The 20693-nt window shown below is 39.9% G+C and overlaps 1 protein-coding gene across 2 annotated transcripts; it reads left to right on the plus strand.

Annotated features, from left to right (window-relative positions):
• Window positions 1–318: 318 nt before the first annotated feature.
• On the plus strand, window positions 319–16364 carry SIRT5 (sirtuin 5). 2 transcript variants are annotated; one of them, XM_075213090.1, is made up of 9 exons: window positions 319–442; window positions 7553–7682; window positions 8617–8750; window positions 9232–9457; window positions 12193–12280; window positions 12743–12796; window positions 14485–14608; window positions 14843–14958; window positions 15485–16364. In XM_075213090.1, exons 2-9 carry the CDS (start codon window positions 7571–7573, stop codon window positions 15558–15560), a joined length of 930 nt encoding a protein of 309 aa, XP_075069191.1. In that variant the 5' UTR covers window positions 319–442; window positions 7553–7570; the 3' UTR covers window positions 15561–16364. The 2 variants fall into 2 exon arrangements, with proteins under 2 accessions (XP_075069191.1, XP_075069193.1); XM_075213092.1 differs by lacking the exon at window positions 319–442 and adding an exon at window positions 7180–7203.
• Window positions 16365–20693: the final 4329 nt, after the last annotated feature.

Below are 20693 nucleotides of genomic sequence, written 5' to 3' on the forward strand. Positions count from 1 at the left end.
ATAAATGCCATTACCCTCCCTCAGTGGCCCTGATGTTAGAGCCCCTCCACCTCCAGGGCCCCCTCATCACCCACTGAGGTGCAGAGGGCCTGGAAAGTTACAGATGAATCACCAGACTCCTACCCAAACTTTGCTTTGGGGCTCTGCGATGCAGAGTTCCGCTCCTGCCATAGTGAATACTTTATCGCCTCAGTTTGTCTCTCCGATTTTGCAGACACATTTTCATAACTGCAGCTGGAAACATGCAGAAGTGAAGCCGGGTTTGGCTGGAGTATTCGGACTAGCCGGCAGGTGGCGCTGTAGGCTGCGGGTGTCAGTGTTATTGTAGTTGCTGCAGGCCTAGCTGCACAGCAGGTAATGGTCAGACCCTGGCTGGAGGCTTCCTGGTGCATTGGGCTGTCTGTCTGTCACACGGGAGAGCTGACATACTGGATACGGAGAGGTGCAGTACAATTATGCCCACAGACTTGGATAAATAACAGATACAATGCTTTGTCTCACAGCAGATGACTTTTGCATGAGGTTGAGGTCCCCATGATCACCCAGCTGCACGCTGTTTCCAGGACAGATCTTATTTATCGATAATATTAAGCATTATTTAAATGAGATCTTTCCAAGGTCCCAGGCCGTGCAGTTAGCCTATAGAGACAATTTCATTTCTATTATTGCCTCCATGCTACACGTGCTTCCTGTCCCTGACAGCTTGTATTACCCTGTATATAATCTGTGGTTTTATCTTCTGTACCTAGTATTAGCTACTTGTGTTGTGATAATGTCACATGTAATCACCTCTGCCCTGCCTAATTTTAAAAGAAATAACTTTTTATTTTTTCTCAAGAAGTAATGCTTTAACTTGATGCTAACTTGCAGTTGTCATGCACAAAAGCCATACTCCCTCATTTTCATTTATTGAACCAGGTTTTGAAGATGTGTCCCTGACATTGTCACTAATATTTTCTTTGTTTTCATGTCTAGCTGCTAGTCCAGGTCTGCCAACCTGACTGTCTCCCAGTGTGATTATACTGCTTCTGCTTATTTACATTTTGTAGGCTGAGTTGAACTAATTCACTGGAGTTAAAAGTCTTACTTTAACATTAATTCAGCTCTGGTTGTTGCAGTCAAAAAATAAGCTATACAATCAGAAGTATTGCCTTAATGGGGCCTATATATCAACCAGTGTACTTTTATTAAAGGACACTTACCGTGATTCTGGCGCACTTTGTAGTATCCTTGAAATTTTTGATTGTTGCATCGCAGAAGATAACGTGGATATCCGCTGCTTTGTATTCTGTATCATTTTTCTAAGCAGTCACTGCTCCCTACCGCAGCACAGACAATCTAATCAGACTGCATTGAACAGCAAGTGACATGAAAAGGGGGCTCAACCAAAAGGTCTCGCACTCTTTCTATGTAAAAAAAAAACCCTGCTCCATAGTCTATACAGAAGCTGTTGGGGTGTCCTACTTGTTTGTGTTAATAATCTGACCCCACAATTACTTATTTTGGAGACTGCTGCAGAGGAGGAGGGGAACAATGTCAGAAATAACAGCTGTTCCTAGGAAACCCTGGAGAACTTTGAATTAATCTACAGCACAGAGCAAATATATTGATAAAGCTGACTGAGCTGAAGGCATCTCTTTATTCAGCTTTGTACTGAGCTCCCTAGGATATTGGACTCATGTAGTGTGAAACTCCCACTGCCTCTGTGGGTAACAGTCACTCTCTGGGGCTCATAACCTTAGAGAGCATTGAGTGAATCCATGAGTATTTGAAATCATGTAAAAATGTGGAAAAAAAGTTAAACTTATGTTTATCACTAATGCCTAATTAATTACCCAAACTTTGCTTTGGGGCTCTGCGATGCAGAGTTCCGCTCCTGCCATAGTGAATACTTTATCGCCTCAGTTTGTCTCTCCGATTTTGCAGACACATTTTCATAACTGCAGCTGGAAACATGCAGAAGTGAAGCCGGGTTTGGCTGGAGTTTGAAGGGCCCCCCTGGATGCCCGAGGCCCCTGGGCTATAGCCCAGTTAGCCCTGGTTTTGTGCACGGATGACTGGGAGACCCCCAGAGGGGTGGGGGGAAAGGTAGCTGGAGAGCAGAGTTAGAAGTGAAGGAAACAGGAGGAGAGATGGCCCTGCTCAAGGGAGCGTACAATCTAAGGGGAGGGGTAGACAGACAGAGAGACACAGGGATGAGAGGGAGAGAAGGGGGAACGGGGGCAGAGTCAGGAGAGGGGGAAGAGGGGGGAGAGGCAGAAAAAGGTAGGAAGTAAAGTGGGAGACTGGAAGGCTTTGAGAAAGAGGTGGGTTTTTAGAGCCCGTTTGAAACTGGACAGATTAGGGGATGTTCTGAAGGAGGGAGGGAGCTTGTTCCACTGGAGGGGGGCAGCGCGGGAGAAGTCTTGGACACGTGCATGGGAGGAGGTGATCAGAGGGGAGGAGAGGCGACGGTCATTGGCAGATCGGAGAGGGCGGGATGGAGCGTGAATAGAGATGAGGTTGGAGATGTAGGGTGCAGTGGCGTTGGCCTTGTATGTAAGAGTGAGGAGCTTGAACAGGATTCTGTAGGGGAAGGGGAGCCAGTGAAGGGCTAGGTAGAGGGGGGAGACAGAAGAGGAGCGGCGAGAAAGGAAGATGAGCCTAGCGGCTGCGTTAAGAACAGGACGAAGGGGAGCGAGATGAGAGTGGGGGAGGCCAGTGAGGAGAAGGTTGCAGTAGTCCAAGCGGGAGATGATCAGAAAGTGGATAAGACATTTGGTGGCATCTTGGGAGAGGAAGGGCCGAATGCGAGCGATGTTACGCAACTGGAAGCTGCAGGATTTAGCAAGAGAGAGAATGTGAGGGGCAAAGGAGAGAGAGGAGTCGATATGTGAATTATCCAGTTTGTGTTGGTAGGTTCTTGATTTTATGTTAACAGAATTCTTATCACCTGACAGTGTATTGTTTATATATGGTTAGTGTGGTTTCTTCTTATGATTCTGCTTATTGATCAGGGTTTATATAGATATTTGCTACAATTTGATCCTTAAGGGTATTTACAAAACTTTCTAAACAATTTAATCATCTATCTCTTAATAATATGCATTTTTGTATACTTGTGATGTGTGTTTTTTTTTATACATTTGCAGTAGATTTATGTATACCTAGATAATCAGTTATGGAAAGAGTACTTCAAATAAATGGATTAATTATGGTATGACTGTTCATATTGACTTGATTGTGATTGTTTTTTAATTGTTAACCAATTTACCTAAATATTCACAATTTATTATCTTGCATCAGTTTGTGTCAACATAGAACTATTCATTTGTGTGTTTACATATATGCATTATCTCACTTGTTTTACTTAACACAAATACAATATTGTTTACATCTGTTCTATTGGCTATTGTGTGGTCACATGATCAGAGTACGCTGAGATGACAATCATTATTTGGCCTACAAGCACAGTGTCATTGGTCATGTGACAACTATATGTAGATTTGTTGTGGTTTTAATAGTGACTAACATTAAAACCACCAGCCTAATATTGTGTAGGTTACTCTCGTGCCTCCAAAACTGCTCTGACCCATCGAGACATGGACTCTACAAGACTTCTAAAGGTGTCCTGTGGTATCTGGCACCAAGACATTAGCAGCAGATCCTTTAAGTCCTGTAAGTTACGAGGTGGGGCGTCCATGTCTCTGAATTCTTTTTCCAGCATAACTCACAGATGCTCCATCGGATTAAGATCTGGGAAATTTGGAGGCCAAGTCAACACCTTGAACTCTTTGTCATGTTCCTCACACCGTTTCTGAACAATATTTGCAGTGCGGCAGGGCGTGGTAAGAGACCACTGTTTTTTGCTCTGCAGCCACTCTCTTCGTTGGTGTGTGGTGAGAGGCTACCGGCTGCTGGAACGCAGCTTGTGATCCACTTCCGATTTCGGTGGAAGGCACAACTTCCGGTTTTTGGGCAGAGGGACAGTGTACAATACAGTGTTGATGTGGAGGGTCCTTGCTGTTCCGGAGGGATGTAGAGAGGGGTGCTGCCAGACCGCCTAACTAACTCTCATTCAGAGACATTGTTAGTGTAATTTCCCAGCCACAGTGCCGGCCCCCCAGAGCCTGGCACCTTAGGCAGCTACCTAATGGTGGCGCTGATCCTGATCCCATAGAGTCTCTTTCTCTAAAACCCACAGAAACCTTCCATTCACTGAATGAACATTTAGGTAACATACCACAGATTTTCTATCAGAATGTACTTTTGCAATGGCTGATTTCTCTGCTCCAGTCAGTGGTGGAACTTCCATTGGTGCAATAGATGCGGTGCATTGGGGCCCATGGAGATAATGGGGCCCGCTGCACAGCATATGAAGAGGGTCAGAACTAGCGAGCTGTGGGCCCTGGTTCCCTGCTTCCCTGCATCGAGGGCCCACAGCTCGCTAGTTCTGCTCCTGGCTTCAGTTGTAATAATGTGTATTCACTATTGTTTTATAACTGTCTCATAAGATAAATAAACTGCTTGTCCATATTCACGGATGGTGAAATAAAAATGTTCTTTGTAGCAAAATGAATAAAATTCTCAATGACCTGACTTTCAGAAGATCTGTAATTCTGATTAAAGGGACAAGTTTTACATTGTCTTATCTTATTCACACTCTTTGGGACAGATTCAATTCCCAGCGTTGTTCTAAAGAACAATACGGGCCTTGCATTATTACCGTTACTATGGTAACTAACACATATTTTTGCTCGCGGCTCAGAGGAAAATTCAGCGTTAATTATTGTAGTAACGGTAGTAGTGCGCAGCTTGCGTTGTTCAAAAGAACAACGCAGATAATTGAATCTGTCCTTTTAAATAAAAGTGGATACTGAAATGGAGTCAACTTTCCTGTACCACATATTGCGATTTCATTTCCGTAACAGTTCATCAGAGGGATCTAGGGCTCTAATGAAATTGTATCATTATCTCACTCTGTCTACGTATACTATATTCAGTATTCAGTAACAAGTCTCAACCTGTCCCTGTGTATTCCATGTCCCTACATGCCTTCTACTATTCTTATGACTGCCCTAAATTATGACATGCTTAATCACAGGGATACTATATCCACACTCTATCAATAAATCCTCTATTTCTATAGCTTTTACTGGAAAATTGTTCCATGTGGAACTGATGCATCTAAGGTGTAAGGTATTTCATTATTATTATCAATATTAGCTGCATGTGCCAATATTGAGTAATTTTACACAAACTCAGATGTGAACTGCTAATTATTTTTTTCATTACAAAATGTTACATAATGTATAGTGCCATACCACCCAATTATCAAGTTACCAATGTATCTATAATACACACGGATATAATGATGATAAAGATTCTCCAGCCCATAAGAGGGTGTATCAAGGTGAGGGAAAATAAAGCTCATATTGCACAGATTCATGCAAATAACATTTATCGTAAAGTATTATAAAATGTGTGCGTGAATAAGTAATCAGCTATAGAGACCATTTTGTTCTAACCAGAATTGCAGGTATCCCATCTTTGCATTTTAAAACTATAATAATCCAATATATTTCTCCTGTAAAATATTTGATAAAATTATAAAAGGTGCCACTGTACCACTTAATTTCTGAGATGTTTTGTTGTAAAATAAACAAAAGTGTAAATAGGATGGCAGTTGAAAAAGCAAATTACCACTACCTTGTTTGCATTTTTCGAACTGGTCCTCATCTAGACAGCCTATCCTGGCCATAATTTACCTACCCAGTAAAAATGTTATAATTTGATTACTATGGTTATGTCTAATTATATACCAAGGATGAACATGGATCCATGAACCCAACAATAACCTTCAGTCTAAAAGTTCATTCAGAATACTGCTATATTCCTTTGTGAGGTTAGTGGTCAACTGATAAATGACCAATTGCTTCTATAGCCTGATATGTATCTGTAACCACCATGGATCCTCAATTGTCTGTTGACAATAATGGAACTATCATAAATGAATTGTTTAAGAGTAGTTCTCTCTTTTCTACTTAAATTCAAAGAAACATGATATGTGAAACTTTGCCAAATTAACTAAACCAATCAAACTGTGTTAAAAAAAAATCATGGTGAAGTCTGATATAATCACATTTACAAAGTACTAGGCAGAAATCACTTTTAGATAAAACTTGTTTGTTGGCTTAAGCTGGCTACACACATTAAGATTGAAGGTCATCTGAACTGCCGGGTTCCCATTCTAGTGGTTGGGCAGCGACAGCATAATAATCGGGATGATTTTTCAACAAGAAACAATTACATTCCGAGCAAAGTTTAAATGTTATTGGTGGTTGGTGGGGTCTACACATGTTTTCAGGTCAGCCAACACGTTTCCATATGTGACCAGCTTCTCCTTGTCTGACTTGTTTACCCTCATTGCGCTGCTTCATTTCAGCACTGCTTCTTGTTGGGAAACCGATAATAAACGGGTCTGACAATAAAAATGAACAGTGTACATAGATTTCTAATAATGCTCGACCTACTTGGTAAATGGAGGGAACAAGTTTTTTTAAGATAACGTTATCTGCAAAGGAGAAAATAGAAGTGTAATAAAAGTTTTTCATATGGCTGGGTAGCTACCCTTCGTGTCTGAGACGTTTATTAAAGTTGTGTAAAGCCAGTAGGAATGCTGTATATTTTTCATCATCACTCCCTTAGAGAAATCGTACAGAAAATTGAAAACAAAAGTATTGTACATTTAGCAATAATTTGATAAGTTTTCTCACATGTGGGTTCTATATGTTCTGCTATTGTCCATCCATTACCATGAACTGTATACAGGTGGGGGAATAATAATAATTTATCTGCTGCATTCCATAACTGCCTAGGAACAACCTGGCATTATTGAAATTGGGTGTTGGCTGTTTTCATTTCTGTGATCGGTTTTTAATCTGATTCCTGACCAAGTGTTTAAATGAAGAGGTACAGTTATTTTTTCCCCGCAGACAAATGTAAATAAAGGGTGTAGGATGTGTGCTAAACGACAAGCTCTGTAGGAAGTTGGCCAGTCAGAGGGGAGCTCTATTGTCAGCAGTTTTCAGATGCCATACTCTGCTCACGTAGCACTTTATATAAAGAGTCTGACGCCTGGAATAGCACGTCTCCTGGATACTGGCTGTGACTCACAGAGGCTGTGTCCTCCCAGTGCTGATGCAGGGCTGCCTCTGTATCATGGTAAGATGCATGTAAAACTATCTGTAAATTTAGTAGACTGAAAAAGAGAATCTATGTATTTCTAGTCACAGGGATGCAGTGTTGTATTGTATGTATTTGTTATCCAGACACTGAGCAGTGAGCGCACTAAGTTCCCTTAGAACTGTATAGTATGTCTGCTTTCTGGAGACCTCAGCCTCATCTGCAGAAGCTGCTTCTGTGGTTATTTTATGGCAGCAAACATTCCATTTTATATTGTTTATTAGTGTATCAGTGTACCCATATATATATATTCATAAACTATGTGATAGTGTTTCTGTGTTTCTTATTAAAACCATTGAAGCATATAACCATGTTTTTGTTTCTATAGGAACCCTAAAGAGCCCTAATGATTTTTCTTCCGTTACAAACCCGGAGACTGGTAACTCAGCTTTACTGTGGATTGAAGCCAGGATCCCGTCAAAAGGGCATTAATATGGATATTTTACGCCCGAGCTCTAGTAAGTGCTGGTGTGCATGGTACAGGCTACTAAAGAGCTGTGACCTTAAGTAGAGAATATTGATCATTTGATAATTTAACAGGATATGTTCTATTATGACATTTAATTATTAACTTTGTATGTCACACCCCTTGTGAAATCATTTGTAGAATTGTTTCTAGTGTGTTTTATTATAGTATAGTGCTCAGTACAGTAGATTTCATGTTTTATCAAAGTAAAAATTAGATACCATAATTTTTTCTATAAACATTGCATGCAGTGTTTATTTTCAGGATATTTGTATGTAGAAATATACGTGACAGTTCCATATTGCTTGCCATGTCAATATAAGGTTAATTTTAATCTAAACACTACAATGAAACAATGATTTGGGTAATTTCTAGTTTATTCATGGTGATTTAGAGTAGTTTTCCATGAAATCATCAATAGATGTATGTATCCCCATTTATAGCCTACATGAAATCCCTGGTCATTGGATTTTATTAATATAAAATCAAAAGTTTGCTTACTTTTCATGCTCCATTCACTGAATCCACAGGGGTCCCCAATGGGTTTTATGGTGCCACACTGCACTCCACTCTCCCCTCCCTGCTCAGCCTCCTGCTTCATTAAGGTGAATGGGAAGCTCCCCGGGAAGGAGCCTCAACTCTATCTTGTCTTGTTTCAAACAGACTTGTTGGGGCCAGTTTGAACTCAAAAGTAATTTTTTGGCAACTGTAAGTTTTCTTTTTCTAAGTTGAAAGTATGTGAAAATAACAAAAGCCCAAATAAGAAAAAAATAACACTATGAAGACAAATACAACGATAGAAGTGGAGTCGCAAGTAAAACATGAAATATTATGTGACCGTTATGTGGCACCTTGGAAACTTGCCATAGAGCATTGTGGTAAAATGATGTCTTTCTCAACACTACATCATTTCTCATGTATTTCAGATCTGGCGGATTTTCGGGAAGCGTTTGCTAAGGCAAATCATATAGCGGTGATTACTGGAGCTGGCGTCAGTGCAGAGAGTGGAGTCCCCACTTTCCGGGGAGCTGGAGGATACTGGAGGAAATGGCAAGCCCAGGTGAGCCTCTCCGTACTTCATCTATTCTAACATCACCTCAGGGAAATGAATACAGCAGCCCTGTGGGTAGGAATATTTACTGTCAACATAAATGTTTTATAAAGGAGGTCCAGTGTTAGCTATAATTGTATTAAAGTATATATCAATCTGTTCTTAATCCTAGGCTGTTCAATCAATATAACATTGTTATTTGAATTTTGAGCAGTTTTTAGCTACAGCTTTTTGAACCTTTCTCAGTTACATTTGTATAATATCTAAAGGAAGTGGCTATATGGTTTTTATTATTTTAATGTGGAGAACCTCTGCCATTTGTTCTCTTATTTTGTTATTGTCACTTTTTAAACAAATATCTAGCACCTTTGCCTTCACTTTTATTATCCTTTTACATCTTATCTATGTTTACCACACCTTTTGTGGTTTGTCTTTTGTTTTTTCATTACTGTTGCAATACTGACACTACTTGCATTGTGCTTTATTACAGCACTTGGCAACACCTGAGGCCTTTGCCAGGAATCCTTCTCGTGTTTGGGAATTCTATCATTACCGGAGAGAAGTGATGCTGACAAAAAGTCCAAACCCTGCACACCTGGCCATAGCAGAGTGTGAATCTCGGCTCCGCAAACAGGGGAGAAAAGTGGTGGTGATTACACAGAACATTGATGAGCTGCATCACAAGGCCGGCTCTCGCAATCTGTTTGAAATTCATGGTAGGGTGGTTCTTAGTGTTTAATTAATGACCAGAGGAATTATGTACCTCAATGACTTGTTCAGCTCTCGCACATTTGTGATGCGTTCTGGTTCACTGGGAATATATTAGGGATGTGCACCGGCCACTTTTGGCGTCTCGTGTTTTGTGTTTTGGATTCGGATTTGCTTGAGGTTTTGGGTTCGGATTTGTTTCGCAAAACACCTGACGAAAGGTTTTGGTTCGGATTTAAGGTTTTGGATTCGGATTTATTTTGAAAAAAAACATAAAAAGTGCTAAAAACCAGTTTTGTGGTTTTTTTTTTTCACTCCTACGCTATTATTAACCGCAATAACAATCATTTCCACTAATTTCCAGTCTATTCTGAACACCTCACAATATTGTTTTTAGGCCAAAAGGTTGCACCGAGGAAGCTTGAGCACATAATGCCAAAAAAAGAGGTACAAGATGGAATTGTTCTGGGCCCTCCCTCCCACCCCTCGCGAGATTCGACGCGAGACTTGGACGACAGAGCCTCGTTTTCGTTTTTTTGCCCGCCGGAAATATCCGAACAGTGCTCGGATCCCGTTCGGATCCGCACTGTTCGGGTGGGCTCGGATTAGCGGAATCCGAGCCCGCTCATCTCTAGAATATATATATATATATATATATATATATATATATATATATATATATATATATATATATATATATATTTTTTCTTTTCTTTTAAAAATGATATTTTATATTGCTTCTGTGACCGCTAGGGCTACATACAGTAGCATTCTGAACTTAAATGCTATATAGGAAAACATAGGAGGAAATAAAAAAAATAAAAAATTAAAATCTGCCAAAGGTTACTTTCACACAATTAATGCAATTCCATTCATTTACCTTAAATTGGCTTAATAAGCTACATCTTCCATTTTGCTAGATTCCAATATTTAGCTTGAAATACCCCAAAAGTATTCACTGTAAAATTTAATTGACTAGTTCTGTGGGGTATATCAAATATGTTTATATCTGTGTCAACACTTACATACAGAGCCCACGCTACAACTTCCAAGTAGTGATACCAAATAGGTTTAACTAGGATTGAATGCAGTTATAGCACCTTTTTATTACATTTTTTTTTATCTGTGTGTCTTCGTTATCACCAACATTATTTTCCCTGTAAGCTGGACCTATTAGTAACTGGGGAGATAGTTACTATTAGATACAGTTAACCTAGGTCTGTTTGCATGTTTTTGTCTATTTAAAGTGTATATTTAAAATAGATTTTTAGTCTTAAAAACAGCTGTTTGTTACACAAGATAATCCTAATGTACACTACATGAGCAAAAGTATGTGGACACCCAAACCTCACATCCATATATGCTTGTTGAACATCTGATTCCAAAACCATGGGCATTAATATGGAGCCCTTTGCTGCTATAACAGCCTCCACTCTTCTAGAGTTTGGAATATAGCTGCATGCTTTAGCTTAAATTCAGCCACAAGAGCATTAGTGACATCGGGCGCTGATGTCGGGTGATAAGGCCTGCCTTACAGTTGGCATTCCAATTCATCCCAAATGCATTCAATGAGGTTAAGGTCAGGGCTCTGTGCAGGCCAGTCAAGTTCTTCCATAACAAACTCGGAAAGCCATTTTTTGATGGACATCTCTTTGTGCATGGGGGCTGTTGGCACAAAGTTGGAAGCACACAATTCTCTTGGATGTCATTATATGCTATAGCATTAAGATTTCCCTTCACTGGAACTAAGAGGTCCAGGCCAAACCATGAGAAACAGCTCCAGACTAATATTATTCCTCCACCAAACAAACATTACAGTTGTCAATGGACATTCCAGTAATAAGAGTTCTCCTGGCATCTGCCTAACCCAGATTTGTTTGTCAGACTGCCAGATGGTGAAGCATGTTTCTACTGCTCCAGAGTCCAATGGCGGTGTGCATTACACCACTTTGGTCAACCTTTGTGACTGCTCTGCCATCGATACCCAGTCCATGAAGCTCCAAATGAACAGTTCTTGTGCTGACGTTGCGTCCATGGGCAGTTTGGAACGCTAGTGAGATTTGCAATCGAGGACAGATGATTTTTATGTGCTACGTGCTTGAGCACTCTGCAGTCCTGTTCTGTGAGCTTGTTTGTCCAACCGCTTCACTGCTGAGCTGTAGTTGCTCCTAGATGTTTCCAGTTTAAAATAACAGCACTTCCAGCTGACTGGGGCAGCGCTAGCAGGGCAGAAACTTGAAGAACTGACTTGTTGGAAAGGTGGCATCCTAGTGTCTTTGGTACTACCCATTTTACTGCTAATGTTTGAGTATGGAGATTACATAGCTGATGGTTGATTTTATGCACCAGTTAGCAATGGGTGTGGCTGAAATGGCCAAACACACTAATTAAAAGGGGTGTCCACATACATTTGCCATGTAATGTATCAATGCGTTTGCCCTCTGTTAGTTGTATTCCAGCGATTCTGTTACTCATTCCATTACAGAATGCTAGTTCACATGAAGTTTATTGTGTACATATTGGAATCGGGAGAGTGCAGTATGTGTTTATTGCCATTGGCATTACTTACTGCACTCTCCAGATCACAGTATATCTTGTTAGAGACTTGAAAGGAAACATGTTATGTGACTCCTTCCATAGAAGTGTGGCTACACTGTTCAAAACATTATGTTAAATGAAAAGTTGTGTGCACACCATATAACTGTATTTGCTAAGGACATTTTTTATTTATTTATTTATTTAGGTAGCCTGTTTAAGACCCGGTGTACCACTTGTGGCAGTGTAAAAGAAAACTACAAGAGCCCTGTTTGCTCAGCTCTTGAAGGAAAAGGGTAACAATGCAAATATATTCATATTGGCTGTAACTGCATTGAATTTCTTGGTCTGTGCTACTGCAACATTTAGGTTTCTGTGTTTTCGCTACTGTGGGTATTTGAGCATGGTTTATGTTTAATTTTGTGACATTGGCTAACATTAATACTGGCCTCACACACTGTGAAGTAGTGAAATTGGTCTGAAATCACAGCGTGTGGCATGAAAAGCAGCTATAATATCTGGTAATGATTGAAATTGTTGATAAATGCAGTCTGAAGATGACCTCAGTTGTCCTGTGTGAGTGGTCACCTTCTGACCACTCTAACAGGCCCCGCTTGTGCCATAAGTAATTAGGGCTCTCGGCTGGATCTCCTCTAACTTGGTTACCTGGGCATGTGTGCCAAGTGGCAGGACCGGCCAGTGGGTGGCCAGCTATAGATGTAACAATTATTAAACAAGTTCCTTTGTGTTTTGATTAGTGCTCCTGAGCCTGAGGCAGAAGAAGCTGCAATCCCAGTAGAAGACCTACCACGGTGAGTCGCATGTGTTTCCAAGTTCCTATCAGTTTCACGCATGTTCATGCATTGCAGCGGTCAGTTCTTCCTGTCTTGATAGTATGTATATATGAAACAGGCTTCAGTACTTTGCTGGACTAAAACGAATGGCCAATCAGTAGTGGAAATTTACAGAAGTAAAATGTATTCCTCAAGTTATATGGAGTGTCCCTATGAATCTTCTACAATTGCATCTAAACACATTTGGAATACTGGTCCTTTAAAAGCAATAGACATGATTTCCCAGTTGAGGTAACCCTCATTCTTTTCTATTTTTTTTTTTATTATTATTTATTTATTTTTTCTGTGACAAGATATGAAAAAAAAACGTCTTTATAGTTTTTTAAAATATCTATTACTGTTTGATTTTTTTTTTTTTCTCCTTTAAATTACTTTAAAATATTTTTTACATTTTTTTCTATAGTCATTTTTTACACTTTGTGTGAAGTCCAAATAGTAAGAGTGAGGGGCTATAATGAATTTCTCCTGCATGCTAGAAATACTGAAAACAATATTATTTGGATCTAATAACTTACAATAAGCTGCTATTACATCCAAATAACACTGGCTCGACTACTTTTACTAGCAAAAGAGATCCTTCTGAATCACCTCTACACTACTATTGGGGCCCCCACCACACAAGCACAGAGAGAATTCCTGGCGGCACCATGAAGAAGTCCACGCCACAGGCATACAGCACACTGCTGACACTTTTAAAGCCGTATGCTGGCAATCAAAGGGCTGGAACATCGGGGGCGCTTAATTGCCTTTATCAGATACAGCAAATATAAGATATGTTCGAGATATAAAGCCTCCACTACAACGTAAATGTGATGAGGCATGCCAGGAGGAGATTAAAGGACTTTGCTTTGTTTTTTTTTATCTTATTAAATTTATTTGATTATTAAATTAGGGGCACATTTAAACATGTATTATTTTGTTTCAATAAATCTATTTTTTTTTTTTTACTTTTGCAGTAGTCCTCTTCTAACTAGATAACAAGAATAAACAAAATGTGTGAGATCTCAAGGTTTGGTCATGGTTTTGGCTCTCCTATATATATTTTTGTGAGGGTTACAAGATACCTTTTTATATTGGAGGCACACACACACACATATATATATATATATATATGTATATGTATATATATATGTATATATATGTGTGTATATATATATATATATATATTATATAGAGAGAGAGATAGATATTTTTAAGGGTATGTAGCTAATAGTAAATATGTTCATTTCTGACGCCTGTGAAAACACTACAGGTGCAGATTTAGTTCATGTCCACACATAAGTAAAATCAAGCCACACCCGATCGATTACTGGGTCAGAAGTAATAGACAGAATGTTGGTAGAGTAAATTCATGTTGCATGTAACTACTGTGATTAAAGGGTAAACTAAAGTGAATCTGATGTGTCAGCGGAATGGTATTCGAGGGCCTTCTGGACACTAGAGGTGCAGCATGAATGTATAGATTGTTAAACCACGTCCGTTTGTGGCCTTTGCTCCTTTGTTTTTTATCAAGGAAAAAGCAAAAGAACAGAAACATCTCTCTTGTACAGAGAAACTAGACTCACAGAGGAGATAGCCAGCAGAGCGGTTTCTTACTGTCCTGTTTCATGTGTGTGCTAGAAGCTCACACTTCTATTTGTGTACAGGTGTGAAGAAAATGACTGCAACGGTCTCCTTCGGCCTAATGTAGTGTGGTTTGGAGAGACTTTGGACTCTAATCTTCTAGCAGAAGTAGAAAAAGAATTGGAAATATGTGACCTATGTTTGGTGGTGAGTATTGCTGCAGCTAAATAATAAGTAAATAGGGGTTATTTACTGCTGATGGCATAACCACCACAGTGTAAGGATATGTTGGCAGTAGATAAAGTCCACACATCCAGCTATCCCTGTGGACATGCACAGCATCTATTCTTCAGTTGTTGAGCATGATGTTATTTATACATTGATCCATATTCTCCAAAATGTGCACCATCCCCACTGTCCATTCTCTGTATTCTTGTGCAGGTCGGGACTTCTTCTGTTGTCTATCCGGCTGCCATGTTTGCTCCACAAGTGGCTGCTAGGGGGGTGCCAGTAGCTGAGTTCAACATGGAAAGCACTCCGGCAACGATGGGCTTTACGTAAGAACGGTTTACCAGTCTATAAACTGTTGTCATTTCTAAGCATAGATTTCAACATTAAGGGGCATATTCAATTGTTTGAATATCCCGCGGCGTTAAATCTATTACTGTTATTACGGTAATAGTAAGCTGGATTTCAGCTCGCGGCTCAGGGAGCTACGAGCTGAAATCCAGCGAGAAAACTACCGTAATGACGGTATTTACGTGCACTATTACCGTAATAATGGTAACAGAGCGCGCGCCGCAAGATTTTTGGAGTTTTCGCCAACAATTGAATATGCCACTAAGAGTTATTCTTCTATTGCAACAGCTGAAATAAACAGGTTTCTTTTAGTGTCCTACAAATAAAATGTATTTACCTGAAACTCGTAGGAATGATATACAAAACTGCAAATGGTGGCAGTATGCATAACCTAAAGAAAAGATGCACATGGTATCACCCAAATGAGATGGATGCCCATAATGCAATGTTTGTTTGTGTGTTTGTTTTAAAATTGTAATTTTAATTGCTTTTGTCTCTGTTTAGTTTTCATTTCCAGGGCCCTTGTGGAACAACACTGCCTCCTGCACTTGCTCGCCATGAAAAAGAACTTATCTCTTGAACTCTAGTTGCACATGGATATGAGGAAATGGATTCCACTGTTAATTTGGTGTGTGTGAATAAAAGCAAAATAAGTTCTGCAAGATGGAGCACAGATCTGGATATATTGCCAGCGTGGCTGGTCCTGGTGATGCTTCCAGGACATTGCACAGTTGGACTGTACGTGTTAGTATGCACCAAATACCTATATCTCCTGATTGAGCATACAAAGACAGTCAGCAATGAGTTGCTTTCTGTTTATAAAACTGATTTGCTGTGACTGTTAAATCTTGTGATGGTTGTAAGGGGGAAGATTTATTTTTTGTAATGGTGATTTTTGTATAAAAGTATCTGGCTTTTTCTGCTGTATACAATAATACTATAAGTATACATTTTGTTTCTTGACTATAGTGATCCTTCCATTAATGACATAGGCAGAAACAATAACTCCAAATGACTGCATTCATATTCACCAGGTAAAAATATTACATTCATATTCTAACGTGTTGAAAAACAAAATAGAATACTTCTGTAACACACGTGCAATGTTGTTGTTTCTACCGCACTAAAACATGTCATGTTCACAATCGAAGATGTCAGACACCTCTGTATTATGTTACAAGTTTAATGCAGAATATGTCACTTTGGAACAAATTGTTTGTTCATTTGCACATACTTATTATTCTGTGTACACACAATTGTACCGCTGCTTTATTACAGCTTTTACCAACCTAGGAGTCTTGTCACTGACCTGTCCTAATCAAAATTAAACCGTAATTATACTTCAAACATGATTTTAGAAATCCATTAAAAATGCTGCATGTTGGGTATTTTTCTGTATATTTGTTTTACCGTTGGAAAAAGAGTTTGTAAAGCTGATGAACATTTAGATGTTGGTAATCACAATTTGGAGGTTATTGGTAGGGTTTCCTTTTTTTTTTTTTTTTTTTAAAGCCCTTTGCAGTTTTGGGCTGCATGCAGAGAGTGAGTCCCATTCACCCGTGATAGTTTTTCAATAAAGAAAAAGAAAAAACTTCTTTCTGGTTTTAGCATACTAAAAGTCAGGGAGAAAACGTTATGGTGTGACTTGTCAGCGGTAAGATAATGGTGTAGTAAAATACCCCATTCCTACTGCACCAAAATCCCGGGTTTTTGCCGGGGCGAGCTCAAACGACCCGGGTCTTGGTGCAGTATGAATGGTACAAGTCAAAAATCCCGGGTCTAAAAACCCGGGTCTTCAACCCGGGATTTTTTGAGGGGTAATTCCCGGGTCGGACCTGGGTTGCCTGCACTATGAATGGTGCAACCCGGGTTTTTCAACCCGGGTTGCACAGAAAACAAGCTGATTGGCTGTCTGCCTGTCTCTGGAGGATGATGTCATCGGTGGGAGAACGTGGAAGAAAAAAAACAGTCACCTTTCAATGACATCACCATTTTTCAGCCAATGAAAACTGCTCTGGTGATGACTCCCACAAATTGCTAGGGCACAGACTTGTGCAGTATGAATGGGGTCAACCCAGGAAATTCCCGGGTCCGAGGTGCAGTATGAATGGTGTTTCTGAGCTGGGACGCTCCGAGCCCCGGCAAAAACCCGGCTTGAAAAACCTGTGATATTGCCGGGGCGGCAGTATGAAAGCGGTATAAGAAAGAGCAGCTGTGTGTATTGGTGAGAATAAGGACCTTAGGACGTATATGGTTGATGACAGAAACCCACTGGAGAAATTGAAATGGGTAGGATGGTTTCTTGGGGGGAAGAGTATGACATTTTGGCTTGCGTTCCCTATTAGACCCCATTGTACAGATGAAGGGTCTAGTGAAAGACTTGCTACCATCAGGTGGCTCCACTCATGAATTAAGCCCTACCCTTAGATAAAACAACATATGTAAATAGAATGTCTTCAGATGTGTATAATGTATGTGAAGTGGGGACACAACTTGCAAAAGTTCCAGCACCTCCGCATTTGGATCTAACACTGCTTATTTTAAATACTCAACACTTTTTTTTTTTCCCCCAACAGATTTTTTTTCTCAACTTCAAAGCCTTGTGTAGATATTTCTTTTGTATGATAGTGTATGATAAAATAACTGAACCAGTAAATATTCCAAACATTTTCAGGTAGACGTTTCAAAACTTTGTAGTTTAATCTTTATTTAACACTAGTTTCTGATATAGTAATGATCACAGCAATCCAGAAAAGAAAAAAATATATAAAAATGATTCTATTTCTAAGCAAACCTAGGCATGCTCAATGCATTGGGATATGGGGTTCTATTTTGTACATCTAACAAAAAATGTTTATTCCATGTATCAGATTGGAGGCTTAAATGACACTTAGGGCTAGATTTACTAATCTGCGGGTTTGAAAAAGTGGGGATGTTGCCTATAGCAACAAATCAGATTCTAGCTGTCATTTTGTAGAATGTACTAAATAAATGAAAGCTAGAATCTGATTGGTTGCTATAGGCAACATCCGCACTTTTTCAAACCCGCAGTTTAGTACATATACCCCTTAATGTTAAATGTAGGCATTTTATTGCTTAGGATCAGTTACTAACAAATAAAGGTGACCCCATACAATAACAAAGTTTAGAGGTGCTGAAAAAAAACAATCCCAGAAATCAACTAGAGACTGAGATATTGCATGTGGAGGTGGATTTATTATCTTTTATTTATAAAGCGCCAATATAGTACTTTGTTCTGTACATTGAGGGCACTGTGCTACAAACGCCTACAGTGACCTGAAACAGAAAGTAAAGTTGATTCAAACTATATACAGTCAGTTCCCTGGATTTTCCATATATTTCACAATACAATAATTCCCTAGTGCTTAATAGACCCATTTCCCTGATTTTTTTTTTTTTTTTTCCTTCCATTTCCTGTAGTTAGCACTGCATAATTATCCCAGATCAGGGGCGGACCCAGACATTTGCCCTACCCGGGGCGATTTTAGGGGGGGGCGATTTAGGCCCCGTCCTCTTTCTGTGTTCTAAGGCTGCCGGCGGCTGCACAGTATGTGCAGGTCCGTTCAGCAGTGAAAGTGTGCTGTCCCGCTGCTCTGATTGTGTTTAAAACACAATCAGAGCAGCCGGGCAGCACACTGTCACTGCTGAACGGACCTGCACAGTGTGCAGCTGTCGGCAGCAAGCCTCTGCTAGAGGGGGGCGGTCGCCCCCCCTGGATCCGCTACTGTCCCAGATATATTATATTGAATTGTTACACAGACTTTTGTCTCGTGTATTACTGTAAGTGTTCGGTTCAATACAGTAGTTCATGTTTTAGCACTGCAAAAACTTCAAATTGGTGTACATACAGGGCCTGATTCATTAACGCAAGTCCTGTTATCTATGGTAATTTGCATAAAATTGATATGGCTAAAAATCATGTCCCTGCTACAGGGCAGGTGTAACTGTCGAGTGATAGTGATGACTGTTGTGTATGCATGCTTGGATGTGTGTTTGCAATTAAGAGCAACTGTATAAATGCATTTTATGTACAGTAGGCATGAATAACATCTTGATTTCATGTTAAAAACATGGAAACAAAATAATTGCTTTTGACGTATAAGCAGAGCATACTTATACCCATATTCAACTAGAAATGTTTCTTCAAATCCGTCTAGTTGAATACGGGCGTATGTACATGCAGTTTCTGTCTGATTAAACGTAACGCAAATTGCGTTCACTTTGCGTTCCTTTATGAATCGGGCCCACAATGTACAGGACCTGGATATGTTTGCTCAGCTAAGGATACATTTTATTGATTTTCTTCAAGTTTAACATTTTATTTTACTGGACAGATGGCTTTTTCCATAGAAAGTCCACTGGGTATGGGTATTTTACACAATAGAACAAACTGTTTAACACAATACACCTCTGTCATAATTTGTAAATTACCCTGTCTGTTTTTTCCCTGTGGCTTAAAAAAGAAGAAAGAATCTAAATAAAATATTGGTTAAATTGTATGGTCTATGGTGTACTAACAATGTGCCATGGAGGCATCCGCACAGCTGTCCCCAACCTGTATGTAAACCAAACTGATTTACCTACTATGGGCCGTATTTATGAAGTGAAAAATGGCCAAGGCCCAGCACAAAGTGCTTTCTTACGGTTGTGTGCCTCAGTGTTTGCTAGTGCCAAAGAACATGGCTTTACAGACATCTAGATTTTTGCATCGGCTGATGGGAAGAGTTAGGCGAAGTGAGTAAATTTGTTTTGAAGCAAACTTTTTTTTTTTTTTTATTATATACTTCAAAAACTAGCATGCTCCATCAGCGGAAAACATTGAGGATTCAAATGTGGACCCACTATGCCACTAGCTAAGCTGGGCCGTGAAGTCTAATGTGAACCCCATGTATTCTCTGGGCTGTGACACCCCCTCACCCAACAGCCACCTAGTCTCACTAGGCATTCGCTGACTATAAGGAGTATGGTCACAAACAGGCCAAACTAAGGGCAGGTATCACCATGTCAAACTTATAATTAAAGCAATTATCAAGAGTTGCTGCATGTGTGTGTTTACATGACAAAAGGCTTTCTTATTCTGAATTAGAGAGACCTGTCCAATGTATTTCTCAAATTTGATTATTTAAGAGAATAGTCCATACTTAGCAACTTTCTGAAGTTGGCTTCTGGGGGAGGTGTGCGTGATGGGGGCGGGGCTCCAAAATTTGTGTCATTTTGGACCCGTCCCCTCTCAATCGTGGCGTTTTGGGCCTAATTGAAGTGGGCAGATGTGGGAGATTGCCACACTCTCCCGGGAGTCTGGGACTCCCACGAAAGGCGGGAGTCTCCCAGACATTCCGGAAGAGTTGGCAAGTATGGAATAGTCTTAGGAGAAATGTGGGGAAATGAAAAGTGGTTAATCATGTGGGGTATGGAAAACATTTGATGCGTAGGAAACAAGTAACAAAAATAAACTTTATTTCACACTTTATTTGATAAGGCAAGATGAAGTGCTTTGAAAATTGTAGGGAATAGATTTAATTTGATGATCTTGGTGGGGAGCCATATCCACTCTTCTGATCTTAATTTTATGTTTATGAACAGCCTATTATTGACAGGAAGTAGACTGTTTAGACAGCAGACTCCACTGCAGGAACTCTGCAGAATCATGGTATGCATTGTAGTAGGATGTGTAAAATAGTCAATGCAGAAG

Source organism: Mixophyes fleayi, chromosome 5 (genome assembly GCF_038048845.1).
Source record: "Mixophyes fleayi isolate aMixFle1 chromosome 5, aMixFle1.hap1, whole genome shotgun sequence".
NCBI lineage: Eukaryota > Metazoa > Chordata > Amphibia > Anura > Limnodynastidae > Mixophyes > Mixophyes fleayi.

Excerpts from the sequence above, each read along its gene's own strand:
- SIRT5 (XM_075213090.1), top strand. The coding sequence starts at position 7,571 with ATGATTTTTCTTCCGTTACAAACCCGGAGACTGGTAACTCAGCTTTAC. Across the intron at positions 8,751-9,231 it reads GGAGGAAATGGCAAGCCCAG|CACTTGGCAACACCTGAGGC; the intron begins GTGAGCCTCTCC and ends GCTTTATTACAG. Across the intron at positions 12,797-14,484 it reads CCAGTAGAAGACCTACCACG|GTGTGAAGAAAATGACTGCA; the intron begins GTGAGTCGCATG and ends ATTTGTGTACAG.